General features: G+C 46.5%; 1 protein-coding gene across 1 annotated transcript; it reads right to left on the bottom strand.

Moving 5' to 3' along the window:
• Positions 1-770: 770 nt before the first annotated feature.
• On the bottom strand, positions 771-15,819 carry ZNF488 (zinc finger protein 488). Its single transcript, XM_083440483.1, has 4 exons — positions 15,685-15,819; positions 9,363-9,585; positions 6,230-6,461; positions 771-2,139 (listed from the first exon to the last, which is right to left on the bottom strand). Exons 2-4 carry the CDS (start codon positions 9,576-9,578, stop codon positions 989-991), a joined length of 1,599 nt encoding a protein of 532 aa, XP_083296609.1. The 5' UTR covers positions 9,579-9,585; positions 15,685-15,819; the 3' UTR covers positions 771-988.
• Positions 15,820-15,960: the final 141 nt, after the last annotated feature.

Below are 15,960 nucleotides of genomic sequence, written 5' to 3'. Positions count from 1 at the left end.
AACAGGAAGAAGGAAGGGTGGAGTTACAGGGAGAAGACACAGACTGACAGTTTAAGCATGGATTCAGAGGGAGGGCCACCAGAAAAAGCCCATCCCATGATGTGCAGGCGAGCAAGAATTAATGAGAGGTGTGATTAGGAAAGGAAGCAAAGGGAGGCTTTAAATGTGGGAAGAGGAAGGGGCAGAACTCAGACTCGGCAACAGCTAATTTGGAAGCAGACGCTGAGTGACTGAGCTCCAGAGTGATTTGTGTGTTTTGAGCAATAAACCTGAGTTAATTGCTGCTGGAATTGTCTCGCTTCCGTAGGAGAGACCCAACCATTACACATCTGGAGGCAGTGGTGTAGCATGGGGGTGCAGGGGGCCGGCCGCACCGGGTGCAACATCTGGGGGTTAGGGGCACAAATCCACGGGTTAGGGGGTGCAAATCCACGGGTTAGGGGGCGCAAATTACTTGCCTTGCCCCGGGTGCTGACAACCCACGCTACGCCACTGTCTGGAGGCAGCCCTGTTTAGGGAAGTTTTTGATGTTCGATGTTTTATTGTGTTTCTAATATTCTGTTGGGAGCCTCCCAGAGTGATTGGGGAAACCCAGCCAGATGGGCGGGGAATAAATAACAAATTATTATTATTACTACTACTACTTCTGCTTAGTAGAGGGCACTGGACTTCTCAGGCGGGCAGGCTTTTTCGAAGAATAACATGAGGTACGATAAGCCCCCCGCCACACCAAACCAACAAAATTATTTCCAAAATAACACCACCACCTCAACGTCTCAGTCTTTTATTTCCTTGGAAGCATATCGACAGCGCTCAGTTTCCAGGAACATTTCTTCCTGGAGCTCCTGGAGTAATGGTCCCACTCCCCACATCTGAAAAACACAGAAATCACTGCAGATTGCCTGGCTCTTGGAAAATCACGGTGAAGTCTAGCAGAAAATGAATAGAAACAGCTCAATCAATGCACACATCTGACCCAAGTGGGGGCCTAATTATGAGAAGTCATGTGCCGAGATAAATGGTGCCGTTCCCGGAAATATTCCTGGCACACGGGGCAGGTCAGCTTCTCCTCCCGCCTCCTTTTGCGTGGGGACTCTGGCGAAGCCCCCTCCTTTTTGTGGTGGCAGCGCATGTGGAACACCAGGTCGGACGTCATGCGGAAAGAGAGGTTGCATTTGGCGCACCAGTTTTGGGCCGCGACGCTGAAGGAGGTGAAGGTGGGAGGTAAGAGAGTCAAGGAAGCGGACGAGGGACTTGAGGCCGGGGCGGACGTGGCCTGCCTTGGCTCTCCCATCTGCCTGGGCCACAGCCCTGAGGTATAAGGGTGGCGCTGAACGAGGCCCGGCGGCAGCAACGGGGAGCTGTTCAAGTCGCTCGCCAGGAACTTTGAAGCCAGAAGGGCGCTGTAACGCATGACGTCCGCGGCACTGGCGCATCCTGACAACTCCCCCGGGCCTTTTGCTAAGTCGCTCAGAAGGTGAGGGGCAGCTGCCGTTGTCCTCCTGTCCAGCAGGCATCTAGCTGGCTTGCTGAAAGCACTCTTTGGCTCCCTGGCACCTCGGTTGGGCCACACAAAGGAGAACGCACTGCCAGGGGAACTCTGAACAGGGTCCCTGCCAGGGTGAGCCTCCCCAATTCCTTGTTCCACCGCCTTGGCTTTCTCCATTTTCATCTTCTCCTTTATCTGCCTCACTTCAGTGAAAGCACTCTCCTTCTGCTCCAGGAGGAGAGCATCCTTCTTGACGGACATTAGTTTTCCTGCGCCGAGCTTCCAGAAAGACCCCCCTGATACCTGCTGCACAACTCCTTCGTCCCTGCTCCCACTGTGCTGTCCTCCGTGCAGGTGGTTTGTCTTCTCCAACAACACAGCCTTCCGGCTCGGGCCGTTCTCCACGTCGTCGCAGTTCATCCGCCTCTCCCCATGGGAATCGTCTTTCCAAGCAGCCATTTTGAACTCCAGGTCCCTAGCCAGGCTGTGGAAGTTTGTGGGTTGTCCTACCAACCTGCTTTTCGTCGTCTTTGGGGCAGAAAGGTTTCTCCAGAGCTGGGCGCTGTTCTCTGGGAAGCAGAGGAAGCGGGCGTGAGACAGGAAGGGGTGTTCCCATTTGAAAACTTGCTTGCAGTTCGGGCAATCCAACTCTAGGCAGAAAGAAAAGTCATGAAAGTCACGGAATTGCAGGTCAGGTCTTTTCCTACAATCCCTAACAAAAATACCTCTGGTTTTTTTCACAAACGTTTTCTTCAACTCATTATTGCCAAAGAAAAGAAAGAATATATTTATGTATGTAATAACGGCAGCAAGAGTCTTAATAGCTCAAGGATGGCAGAATGAGGAAACCCCGACAAAAGAACAATGGCAAGAGAAATTGATGGACCTGCGAAACGGACATACAAATTGCGAGACAAGGACAACTGTGACTTTGGGAACTTTTTACAAACTACTTAAAAAGAAACCAAAATGAACTGGACTCCTTGGCAGGTTTTGAATAAACATACAGTGGTACCTCGCAAGACGAATGCCTCGGAAGACGAAAAACTCACAAGACGAAAGAGTTTTTCGTTTTCTGAGTTGCTTCGCAAGACGGATTTCCCTATGGGCTTGCTTCGCAAGACGAAAACGTCTTGCGCCTTTTTTTTTAAACCACCAATGCATTCCTACGGGAAACCGTCAATACATAGCGGTGCTTCGCAAGACGGAAAAACTCGTAGAACGAATTAATTTCATCTTGCGAGGCACCACTGTACATAAATTTATTGACTGTTTATATAATAGATAGGCAATTTAAGGATCTTTATAATTTTACAATATGCAGAGAACAACATGTGCTGAAAAATCAGAGAGAGGAACTGAGGGAAGTCTTGGGGGGAGGGTTCTTTTGGGGGGAGGGGGAAAATTGGGGGGAATGATGAAGATGATATGTTATGATAATTTGTTATATTGAAATTTTTAATAAAAATATTTTTTTAAAAAAGAAAGTCACGGAATTGCAGAGTTGGATCATCTAAATCATAGATCAGATCTGCATCATTATCCCAATTCCTATGCTTATTGAGAGTCTCAACAACTCTAAAAGTTTGGGAATGTAAGACTTCTGTTGCGGAAGGCATGATTCTTCCTCAGCAAGGCTTGTTCTTTTATATGCTTAATTATATTATTAATAATGCTTTCAACCAATAGACAGTGGTACATTGGAAGTTGAATGGAATCTGTTCCGGAAGTCCGTTCCACTTCCAAAACATTCGGGAACCAAGGCGCGGCTTCTGATTGGCTGCAGGAAGCCAATCAGAAGCCGCAAAAGTCGCGTCAGATGTTTCGGTTCCAGAGAACATTTGAAAACCGGAACAATCACTTCCGGTTTTCAATCGTTTGGAAACCAAAACGTTCGACTCCCAAGGCATCTGAAAAGCAAAGTAAAACTGTACTTGGAACAGATGTTGCACTTAAAATTCCTCACTCCCCCTGCATCCCTCTTTAAAAACTGGCATTATTTTGGTTACTCTCCAATTCTCTAGTAACAAACTCGATTTTAGTTACAAGCTCCTTTTGTTACGAGAAGAGCAATTTCACACTTGAGTTCTCTTAGGGGGCTCTCAGGTGTATGCCAACTGGATAGGATGACATTAATCCTTAATTTGTCAATTAGCCCTAGAACCTCATCTCTTGTCAGTTCTTCAAACGCCCTCCCTGAAAAAAATTGCTTCTAGGACATCTGTCTAACATCTTCCACCATGAAAAGCAATGCAGAATCACTGTTTCTCAGCTACGGGAATAACAGCAATGTATCTTACAGCAACAAGGCATGGGGAAAAAAAGATATATTCTTATAAGAAACATTGCGTCATTACACACAAATTTAAATATATTTCAATAACTTTGATGCCCCCTTCCCAAAGCATGGCAGGGTGCTAGGGCTGGCGTGCCAAATTTTCATAGAATCGTAGAATCATAGAGTTGGAAGAGACCACAAGGGCCATCGAGTCCAACCCCCTGCCAAGCAGGAAACACCATCAGAGCACTCCTGACATATGGTTGTCAAGCCTCTGCTTAAAGACCTCCAAAGAAGGAGACTCCACCACACTCCTTGGCAGCAAATTCCACTGTCGAACAGCTCTTACTGTCAGGAAGTTCTTCCTAATGTTTAGGTGGAATCTTCTTTCTTGTAGTTTGGATCCATTGCTCTGTGTCCGCTTCTCTGGAGCAGCAGAAAACAACCTTTCTCCCTCCTCTATATGACATCCTTTTATATATTTGAACATGGCTATCATATCACCCCTTAACCTCCTCTTCTCCAGGCTAAACATGCCCAGCTCCCTTAGCCGTTCCTCATAAGGCATTTTGACGTAGCTCAGGGCACCATAATGCCCAAGTCTGCCCTGGTGAGGAGTTCTATGGATTATTAGTAATAACAAACTGGTCCCTACCTTACTGATGCTCTGGAGGATTTGTTACCATATCAGTTCCCACAGGTGAAAGTGTTTAAGACCTCAGAGTGAACCAGGGGTGTAGTGGGGGGGGGGGCTGGCTGCAGGGCCAATGGCCCCGGGCACATTTTTCTGGGGCCCTTGAGGACAATGCAGCAGCCATGCCCCCTTTGATGCCAACCTCGGGGCTTGCGTCACATCCGTGGGGAGGGCTGGGCTGGAGCTCCCTGCCCCTGCCGCGCACCAGTGGGTCGCCCCCCCAAGTGACATGAAGACAAGCTCCACAGCTGGAGTGAGCTGGATTTTCAGATGAAGGCTTCCCCAGCTAAGATAGGCAGTTGTGGACTAGGAAATTATTTGCAAGACTCGTTTTGATAGGTCGTTTTTCTGCGACATATCTGGCCATTTCTTTCAGGGTATCTGATGAAGCGGAATCTAGTTAGGTTCTGTCAGGGGTCAGCAAACTTTTTCAGCAGGGGGACAGTCCACTGTCCCTCAGATCTTGTGGGGGGCCGGATTATATATATTTTTTTGGGGGGGAATGAATGAATTCCTATGCCCCACAAATAACCCGGAGATGCATTTTAAATAAAAGCACACATTCTACGCATGTCAAAACACCAGGCAGTCCCCACAAATAACCCAGAGATGCATTTTAAATAAATGACACATTCTACTCATGTAAAAATATTCTGATTCCCGGACCATCTGTGGGCCGGATTTAGAAGGCGATTGGGCCGGATCTGGCCCCCGGGCCTTAGTTTGCCTACCCATGGGTTATGTCATAATAAATGTGTTGATCTTAAATTGCTGCAATACATTATTGCCTTCTTGAGTATGTTTAATTGCAATACAAATAAATAAATAAATAATTTATTATTTATACCCTGCCCATCTGGCTGGGTTTCCCCAGCCACTCTGGGTGGCTCCCAACAGAATATAATAATAAAAAAGAGATAAAACATCAAACATTAAAAACTTCCCTAAACAGGGCTGCCTTCAGATGACTTCTAAAAGTCAGATAGTTGTTTATTTCCTTGACATCTGATGGGAGGGCGTTCCACAGGGCAGGCGCCACCACCAAGAAGGCCCTCTGCCTGGTTGCCTGTAACCTCACTTGTCGCAGTGAGGGAACCGCAAGAAGGCACTCGGAGCTGGACCTCAGTGTCCGGGCTGAGCGATGGCTGACCTTCAGGTGATTCGAATACAATAGATGTTACTGATAAAAGCGCCGGACCCGGGTGGCGCTGTGGGTAAAAGCCTCAGCGCCTAGGGCTTGCCGATCGAAAGGTCGACGGTTCGAATCCCCGCAGCGGGGTGCGCTCCCGTCGTTCGGTCCCAGCGCCTGCCAACCTAGCAGTTCGAAAGCACCCCCGGGTGCAAGTAGATAAATAGGGACCGCTTACTAGCGGGAAGGTAAACGGCGTTCCGTGTGCTGCGCTGGCTCGCCAGATGCAGCTTGTCATGCTGGCCACGTGACCCGGAAGTGTCTGCAGACAGCGCTGGCTCCCGGCCTATAGAGTGAGATGAGCGCACAACCCTAGAGTCTGTCAAGACTGGCCCGTACGGGCAGGGGTACCTTTGCCTTTGCTACTGATAAAAGCCAGGCTCTACTGATTCTGAAGGTGTCTGTCTTTCTATTTAGGAAGAGAAGGATGGTGTCCCAGGCAAAATGTCGTACGTGCAAGCCCTCCAAGGGAGTGGCAAGCCAAGCTGGGTGATAAACGAAAGAATTATGGCTTGCACTCCCCAGAGAATGAAAGTTCTACTTGTCACATTAACTAGACGATGGGCTTTCTACACTCACCACTGTGGAGTCGTCTGCTGGCTTTAATCTCGTTGAATCCCAGAAGCCCGGAGAGCTCCTCATCATACCAAACCAGGAGTTCCTCATTCCTGTGTATTTTCCTCGTAGGGCGATAGTACAGCTGGCTATTCCTTAAGTAGGCTTCTAGGTTCTGCTCTTTTTTGTTGGACGCTGGTTGAACCAACCTCATCCAAGGAAACCCACCAGGATTCTGCACTGATGTGGCATCTACCTATAGGGCCAAAAGTGGAGAAATTCACTGTTTTGTTCTGTTTATTATTATTATTATTTTTAAAAAGAAGGTTCCCCCCAATACTTTTTATTCCTTTTTTGTAACAACAACAAATAAAACAAATACTCTTACATTCCATCCCTTCAATGGGTTTTCATGTCTCAAATCTTTTCTTACAGTTTCTTATTTACACTCCATCCACATCACAAGATTTACATTAATCCTGGTACAGTTTTTAAATTCTTACAAGTACTCCGTATATATTCAACAAATTTACTCCAATCCTTTTCAAACTTTGCTTCTTTTTGGTTCCGAATCTTTTAAGTCAATTTCGCCAATTCTATGTATTCAAACATTTTTGTCTGCCACTCCATTAAAGTTGGGATTTCTTGGGATTTCCATTTCTGAGCCACTAAGATTCTAGCGGCAGTCGTTGCGTACATGAATAGTTTGTAATCTTCCTTGTACTTTTTAAAAAGAAGTTTTGTGTGAGTGCTGCCATATTAATGGATACATGTCAGACTTCAGGATTCCTCTCACGGTGGCAGCCAAGAAGCAGATAAACAAAAGGAGTTCTTACCAAGTAATTTATTCAATATTCACAGAGAGAGATGAAGGAATGCCGTCTCCCTAAGACAATGGTGTTGCTCCGAGTAAAGTCGCCTCCCCTCCGTCTCTCCTACTCTATGTCATCCCTGCGTCAGCTGATCTGTGCTTTCTGCCTCTGAGCTTTCTGTTCTACAACTCTCAATGGCCGCCTAGTCCTAGGAGATGGAATGCTTTCCAAAGACACTGAGTCTGATAGCTCTCCCTGGTGGTGCTTCTTCTTCCTGCTGCTCTCCCAATATTTCCCAGCTTCTCCCCACTGCAGCCTGTGAACTGTGACCTTCTGCAAACCACTGTTCTAAATCTATACTGTCCTCCTGTTCTCAGGAAGGTTCAGGAGAATGGAGGGCCGTCCCCACCATTCTTCCTCAGTCCAGCCCCTGACAATACATCCATAACGGTGATGAACATGTCCTTCCACATAAGCTTCAGAAAGAATCGACATTTCACCCTTTTATTAGGATGCTGTGCACACCTAACTCTTTTTCTCTCATCCTTCAATAGCTGCCTTCTTCAAGTATTCATGGTGGAGCTCTCACCAGTTGGCCCGACTAAAATAAATCCAGTGAGCTACAGTGGTACCTCGGGTTAAGTACTTAATTCGTTCTGGAGGTCCATTCTTAACCTGAAACTGTTCTTAACCTGAAGCACCACTTTAGCTAATGGAGCCTGCTGCTGCTGTTGCGCCACTGGAGCACAATTTCTGTTCTCATCCTGAAGCAAAGTTCTTAACCTGAAGCACTATTTCTGGGTTAGCGGAGTCTGTAACCTGAAGCGTATGTAACCCGAGGTACACTACTTTCTTTCTGGGAGGAAGGTCACTTCCTAGGTGCTAGGATTAGGCTTTGGGAAGACACTGGGACTGCATTTCAGGATTTGGTTGGTGGTGTCACCTCAAGGTCAGCAGGGACAATCACACCATAGTCAACTTGCTGGATCTTTCTATGGCCTTTATTATGGCTTACTATGAGAGCTCAGTGATACAATGGGAAGAATTTGCAAAAAGAAAATTGTGGGACTACAGTGGAACCTCGTGTTACGGATGGGATCCGTTCCGGAGGCCCGTCTGCAACACGGAACTGACGCAAGCAGTTCAAGCTTAGCGCTTCTGTGCATGCGCGAAGCAGGATTTAGTACTTCTGCGCATGCGGCAAAACCCGGAAGTGACCCGTTCCGGTACCTCCGGGTTGCCGTGGGTCGCAACACGAAAACACATAACCTGAAGTAGACACAACTTGAGGTATGACTGTACAGTGGTGCCTCGCAAGACGAAAAGAATCCGTTCCGCGAGTCTTTTCGTCTTGCGGTTTTTTCGTCTTGCGAAGCAAGCCCATTGGCGGATTAGCGCTATTAGCGCTATTGACATTTTAAGGGCTAAAAACGGCTTTTTAAGGCTTAAGGGATTAGCGGTTTTGCTGCTAAAATGCTTTTAGCAGCTTAGCGCTTCAGGAAAAGGGGTTTTGGAGCGGGGGAAAAATTCGAAATTTTTCGTCAATTTTTGTCTTGCGAAGCAAGCCCATAGGGAAATTTGTCTTGCGAAACGCCTCTGCAAACGGAAAACCCTTTCGTCTTGCGGGTTTTCCATCTTGCGAGGCATTCGTCTTGCGGGGCACCACTGTACTTATTCCTTGCTGGGAAATCCCCAAAAGCAATGGTCGGAAGCCATTGTATTACATTATTTATTGTATACAGTGGCACCTCTGAATACGAACGGGATCCGTTCCAGAGTCCCGTTCGCATCCAGAAGCAAACGTATCCAGCGACGATACGTCTGTGCATGCGCGCGTCACTTTTTGCCGCTTCTGCGCATGACGTCATTTTGAGCGTCTGCGCAAGCAGCAAAACCTGGAAGCAACACGCTCCGTTACTTCCAGGTTGCCAAAGAGCGCAACTCGAACATGCTCAACCCGAAGCGCATTCAACCTGAGGCATGACTGTAGTTGTATTGTATTGTATAGTTATTAGCATTGTATTACATTAGTTATAATTTGACACTGATGTGTTATAAATTTGGAAAAAATGGATAATAAATAATTGGTTAAGTAAGTAAGTAAGGGTCAATAGAATAAAAAATTAAATTCACTGTTTAGCCTTAAATCCCGACAGTACAGAAAATCCTGTGTGCCTGGGCCCCTTGGGAAATGATCCCAATGATTGCAAATATCACAATACAGTAACCATTCTCATTACTTTAGCTCACAATTAGGATTAGAGTGCCTATCAAAAGCTAGCTGGCTTCGTTTCAGGATCACTTTCTGGAGTCATGCAAAAGGACTCTTCTGAACAGCCTCTTACCTTGATGACATAATGGATGTTTCTTTTCTCTGAGCACTTGAGCGCAATAAAAGCCACAGTGTCCAACTGCGCATCGTGCAGCAGGCACGGCCCCAAAATAGTTTCCTCTGGAATTTCTTGAGTGGTGTGGACAGTTGCTAACACGTCTGGGAAATGCTGCGGCAGAAGTCTGTTATCGCTCGTCCTGAATTCTTTTGTTAGAAGTGTAAGTTCCATTGCAAACCTGTAAGGAGCAAAGAATTAAAGTGTCTACAGAGAATAGGTAGAGGCAGGTCCACTGTGTACACATTTGTCACCCACGGGATTTTAATTGCAAGTCTGACTATGTTTCTTATGAGCTAAACGACACGTGGCTCAATATGTTTGTGATCAGGATCTCCCACGTCTGCTGCTTCCATATTAGGTTTGCTTCCAGAGCAGCTACATGGGGGCTGCTAATTTGATCAGGAATAAGTGCCAAAGAATGCTCCATCTACCGCACAATTGCACTCATTTCACACGCTAGCAAGGTTATGCTTAAAATTCTACAAGGCAGGCTCAAGCAGTATGTGGACCGAGAACTCCCAGAAGTGCAAGCTGGATTTAGAAGAGGCAGAGGAACCAGAGACCAAATTGCAAACATGCGCTGGATTATGGAGAAAGCTAGAGAGTTCCAGAAAGACATCTGCTTCTGCTTCATTGACTATGCAAACGCCTTTCACTGTGTCGACCACAGCAAACTATGGCAATTTCTTAAAGAAATGGGACTGCCTGATCACCTCATCTGTCTCCTGAGAAATCTCTATGCAGGACAAGAAGCTACAGTTAGAACTGGATATGGAACAACTGATTGGTTCAAAATTGGCAAAGGAGTAGGACAAGGCTGTATATTGTCTTCCTGCTTATTTAACTTATTTGCAGAATTCATCATGCGAAAGGCTGGGCTGGATGAATCCCAAGCTGGAATTAAGATTGCCGGAAGAAACATCAAGAACCTCAGATATGCAGATGACACAACCTTGATGGCAGAAAGTGAGGAGGAATTAAAGAACCTTTTAATGAGGGTGAAAGAGGAGAGCGCAAAATATGGTCTGAAGCTCAACATCAAAAAAACGAAGATCATGGCCACTAGGCCCATCACCTCCTGGCAAATAGAAGGGGAAGAAATGGAGGCAGTGAGAGATTTTACTTTCTTGGGCTCCATGATCACTGCAGATGGTGACAGCAGCCATGAAATTAAGAGATGCCTGCTTCTTGGGAGAAAAGCAATGACAAACCTAGACAGCATCTCAAAAAGCAGAGACATCACCTTGCCAACAAAGGTCTGTATAGTTAAAGCCATGGTTTTCCCAGTAGTGATGTATGGAAGTGAGAGCTGGACCATAAAGAAGGCTTGATGCTTTTGAATTATGGTGCTGGAGGAGACTCTTGAGAGTCCCATGGACTGCAAGAAGATCAAACTGATCCATTCTGAAGGAAATCAGCCCTGAGTGCTCACTGGAAGGACAGATCCTGAAGCTGAGGCTCCAATACTTTGGCCACCTCATGAGAAGAGAAGACTCCCTGGGAAAGACCCTGACGTCGGGAAAGATGGAAGGCACAAGGAGAAGGGGACGACAGAGGACGAGATGGTTGGACAGTGTTCTCGAAGCTACCAGCATGAGTTTGACCAAACTGCGGGAGGCAGTGGACGACAGGAGTGCCTGGCGTGCTCTGGTCCAGGGGGTCACGAAGAGTCGGACACGACTAAACGACTAAACAACAACAACAAGTGTTGGGGGCTGTGTTAGAAGCACAGGTATATAAGCTAGGTGCCAAATGGCTCCTTAAACCAAGGTTGCGGTCGCCAAAATGGAAAGTCTAGTTGCCATTTTGGAGCAAGAATACTCTAGAGTCTTCTTTTTCAAATGATGGACTTCTCGGTTAAACATCTGGCTAGTTCAGATGACAATCATGAGCTAGGTTAAGAGCTTTGAGAACTTAAGGAAGAAAAAACAATTCGATTCAGGGATAGTCCACATATATATTGACCTATTCTGACCTCATTTTCTTAATAGTGACTGCTCCTGCTCAGGCTGCACAGAAAAAGCAACTTGGTTTCAGAAATTCATTCTGATTGTGCAGATTAAATATAACAGATAGAATTCCATAGGGTGGGGTATTTGTGTGTGAAAAAACAGTTCCCCAGATGATGGAGATGTCAGGCATCATCGCAGCACCCGGACATCTTCACTTGGTTGCAAGTGGTCGAAAGTCGGGTGCAAAATGCGCCTGGCGCCTGGCTAATTTCGAACACTGGTTGGGGGTGGAATAACTTTTCCTTCCATGACCTTTCCCTCATCCAAGCGCCATCCTGAAGTTTACAGCTGAGTGATATCAGTTGGGAAATAGAGAAACCTCCCTTCAGATATAGTAGAAAAGGTGAAAAAGATGAAGCAACTTGGTGAAAGTCTTCAAATAAGGAACAAACAATGCTTCTAAAAGCTATTTCTAGTGTTCTTCTTCCCTCCCTTAAATACCAGCTATGACTTGGGCCACAATGGAAGCAGTTACAGCCACAAATCAGCCCAGCGGTTTTAAGTGCAGTGCGCTTGGCTCAATGGAGGCAGGTAAAGGTAAAGGGACCCCTGACCATTAGGTCCAGTCGTAGCCAACTCTGGGGTTGTGGCGCTCATCTTGCTTATTGGCTGAGGGAGCCGACGTACAGCTTCCGGGTCATGTGGCCAGCATGACTAAGCCGCCTCTGGCGAACCAGAGCAGCGCACGGAAACGCCATTTACCTTCCCGCCGGAGCGGTACCTATTTATCTACTTGCACTTTGACGTGCTTTAGAACTGCTAGATTGGCAAAAGCAGAGACCTAGCAATGGGAGCTCACCCTGTCGCGGGGATTTGAACCGCCGACCTTCTGATCAGCAAGTCCTAGGCTCTGTGGTTTAACCCACAGTGCCACCCACGTCCCAATGGAGGCAGTTACAACCCCAAATAAGTTTTGTGAAGGTTTTCAGACCTACACTTCAGAAACCAAGACGTTGCGGAGTGTGTAAACCAAGCAAAGAGCAATTGCAAAGCTGTTGTTTCAGGGCATGTGAAGTTGTGAGACACACAGACTGGGATCAACAGGACCCAGGTGCCCTTTACATCTCCAAAGCAGGTAAAATTTGCAGCAATTCCATCTGCATTGGGAATGCTTGGGGGCAGGGGAGAACAGGGTGATAAAAAAGGAGAGCTCTGCTCAGAATCAGTGCTGCAGCGCTGTGTCCAGAGGCATGCGGTCTGAGACTGACAGCACTTTCCACAATACCTCCCTTTATTCAAACAACTGTGTCCCAATTGGTTAGGTGTTGCCAGTCCCAAGAGGCTGGATCAATGTGTCTCAACGTCCAATATAAATTTCGATGCTTTGTGAAAATCAAATGAAATGATTTGGGGAGCCAAGTTTGAAGAGGGGGTGTGGGATGTTTATATTAGCTAAATGAGGACACTGGCTTTTTTAAAAAGGTTAAGAAAGACTGGGCAACAGGGAGAGTCATTGTGACTCCTTGCCATCCCTGAGCAGGAACTTCCTGAAGAATTTCTTTCTCTCGGTAGAGTTACAAGGGTGGAACCCCAGGCCACGACGCTGGAGACTAAAGCAAGAAGAATGTAAGTGATTCTGAAGGCAGGATCCACGCAGAAGCTGAGAGACCCAGGCCACTTCCACCGTTTGAGACCCCTAGTTGTAATTTTCAAAAAATGACAACACAAAAAGGGACCCAAGAAAAGATTGAGTTGTTTGTTTATAAAATCAAAGGATCTGAGGTGACATCACGGTCTAATCCTGTGCCAGCAAAACCATTTTTAAAATTAATATTTCTGAAAACGTTTGACTCTTCAACATGACTAAATCCGTATATCACTTATGGGTGGGATTCACCTATCAGAAGCCCTGCACAAGCACTTCCAATTGGACAATGATGCGTTTTTCACTTCTCCTACCCCTACACGCCACTTGCGACCCCCAAATTGCATCAGAAGGGGGCATTTTGAGAACCTCCACTCAGCGAATGGAGATCACTCTACCTGCAAGCAGGACAGAAGAGCACAACACTGAATTACCAAAGACCCCAAGTCTCTGACAAAATCACATCTCTTATTTGCTTAAATCTGCAACTCTAAACCGAGAGTGCATGTGAACACCTTAGTCTGGCGCCTATGAAAACAAGGTAACAAGTGTCTAACTCTGTGGCCCCCTTTGAGCTTGAGGTCCAGGCAAGAAGCCAGCTCTGCATTTATAGTCACCTGGAGAAGGATATGGGTTGCTGTCTGGAGAGATGAGCAGGATTAGTCCTTTAGAGGGAGGGATTGGGATACTCCTAGTTATTTGTCACCCTTGTCATACAGAATGCCATCTAAGGGAAATCACTGCTTTAACAAAACTTGGGACTCCTCCAGACATCCGTTATATTACGGATTAATGATGATTTGCGCTCATTATGCTATCAGGGAGGTCACACGCAACCCGGTTTCCATGTTGTTTGTGCCTGCAAATGTTGGGGGGGGGGGGCAGCCACTCTGCTTCGCTTCCAGGCGGTGCATATTCCATTACTTCCTGCCGACATCTCGTAAGTTATTATACCGGAACATTTGCGGTTTATTTTTCTTCTGCCCTTCTTGCGATATGGCCCTTCCAGACAGCAATAACGCGTAGCTTTGCAGAAGCATCACAGGACAAACTGAAGCAAAATAAATCCACAACTAATGCGCTATTGTCGCGTCAAGAAGCTGTTGCAAAAGACACCTGCACTGAAACATCACTCTAGGGAGAGTCCCTAGGAATTTTAGCAAAGGATGATCCCAGATTCACGGCACAGAAAATGCGGTCATCCTCTCATTTTGGTACAGTTCGACGTTCAAAAACAATGCAGTCGCACTTAGCCAATCTCAATTGCCTAAAAAGAAGCAGCATTGCCATGTAGAATTGCAGAGATCCAGAGTTGCTCTTTTCTTAACTGAGTAAATCTTTTCTCCAGAAAAAAGGATCGAAACAGACTCCACCCTGCCTTTGATTCTCACAATATGTGTGTTGCTGCTTAACAAAGTATCTTTGTTTAATGTTTGTCCAAAATGTTAAGTACACTCTTCAACAATGTCAGGAAAGCAAGTAATATGGCAGATATCCTCTGAAATGGTATTCCAAGTCTACTATAAATTGTAACAACATGGAGTGGCACAGACATCTCTCAAAACCTAAAGACTCAGATATCTGTTCACCTGAACAACTGCCACATGTTTTAGCATCCGTCTGTCTCAAGAGACAATAGACTGATTCTAGATACTTGAATAAAAATATATTTCAAATACTGTACAACAATACCGTACAACAAGATCTCTCAAAAAGAATCATCTGCCCATTCTCAACGCCAACAGACATATTAAAATTGCTTTCTTTTCCCTACTTTTGGTTAAGAGCTTTCTTATTAGAAACGTGGATTAAATTACATCATTCATTCTCCCTAAAAGGTTACGATTACTCCCAATGCTTCCTCTATCCTAAATAAAAGAGGTATTAAATTTTGGTATCCACAATTTAAGTAAGTTTCGTTATTAGTTTTCATTTATCATTACTGCAAAGCAATTTAGCATTAAAGGTTAACAGTACGAAAAAATAATAATCAACCTTTTGTATCAGCCCTGAAAAGATAACAGCAAAACCCTGCGCATGTTTCCTCAAAAGCAAACCCTGCTGTGTTTTGAACTCTCCTCAGCATTTTACCATCATCCCAAATAAAAGATATAAAGAAAGATCTAAGCCAAGCATCCAGAGATAGTTTATCATTTCACATTATCCGTGTTCAGCTACTCCTTGTAATCCAAATTCCACACAGGGAGACAGGAGTATTTGAAATCTATTCCAAAGCCCAAAAAACAAATCCTGGATGTCAGATCCTGCGATTCAGACAGCATTGCAGTATTCCAATTTGGTGTTTGAATGCTTGGTTTGAAAAGCTCTTCAGAAGCCGGACGGTCGCTAATTTTGCAAACGTGCTATTATGGGATGTGTCCCTGGTGCTTTCCAGCAGGTCTGCCTCCGGCGGATGAGTTCTCCCCGGGTTTCACTCCCCAAAAAAACCTCCCGGCGGTTCCAAGGGACGCCCCTTCGACAGTGCCGTCGGAAGAGCGCCTGGATCCGAACGTTAAGGCATTTTGAAGGCTGCGATCCTATTATATAAGCACGCGAGGCAGTCCTGCTGAACCGAATGCGGATTCACACTCCCTCGCGAGCACGCCTCGTCGGACAAAAGGGTCCTTAGGCGGACAGCCTCCTCCCCGCCGCTCAAACCCATCTTAACCCGCTTACTTACCTGGGAGGGTCGAAGCGCGGCTCGCTAGCCGGCTGGGCATCAGCTGGTGCTCAGACCCGCCCCGTCGGCTCCATCTCCGGGAGACGTCCAGCCGGAGCCCCCTGCTCTCCCCGCTCTGCTCCCGGTAGCCAAGCCAGCGGGGATTCGTCCGCGGGAGGAGGAGGAGTTTCGACGGGGCGCTCAGTCCAGCCCAGAGGGGGCGGCGCAGAGGGGGCATAGCCCTCACTTGGCTGCCGTCGGCCCAGAGGCCATGCCCGGCCCAAGCCACCCGGCGCC

Source organism: Podarcis tiliguerta, assembly GCF_965153285.1.
Source record: "Podarcis tiliguerta genome assembly, chromosome: 5".
NCBI lineage: Eukaryota > Metazoa > Chordata > Lepidosauria > Squamata > Lacertidae > Podarcis > Podarcis tiliguerta.
Note: the sequence above shows the minus strand (reverse complement) of the source record. Positions and strands in the feature narration are given on the sequence as shown.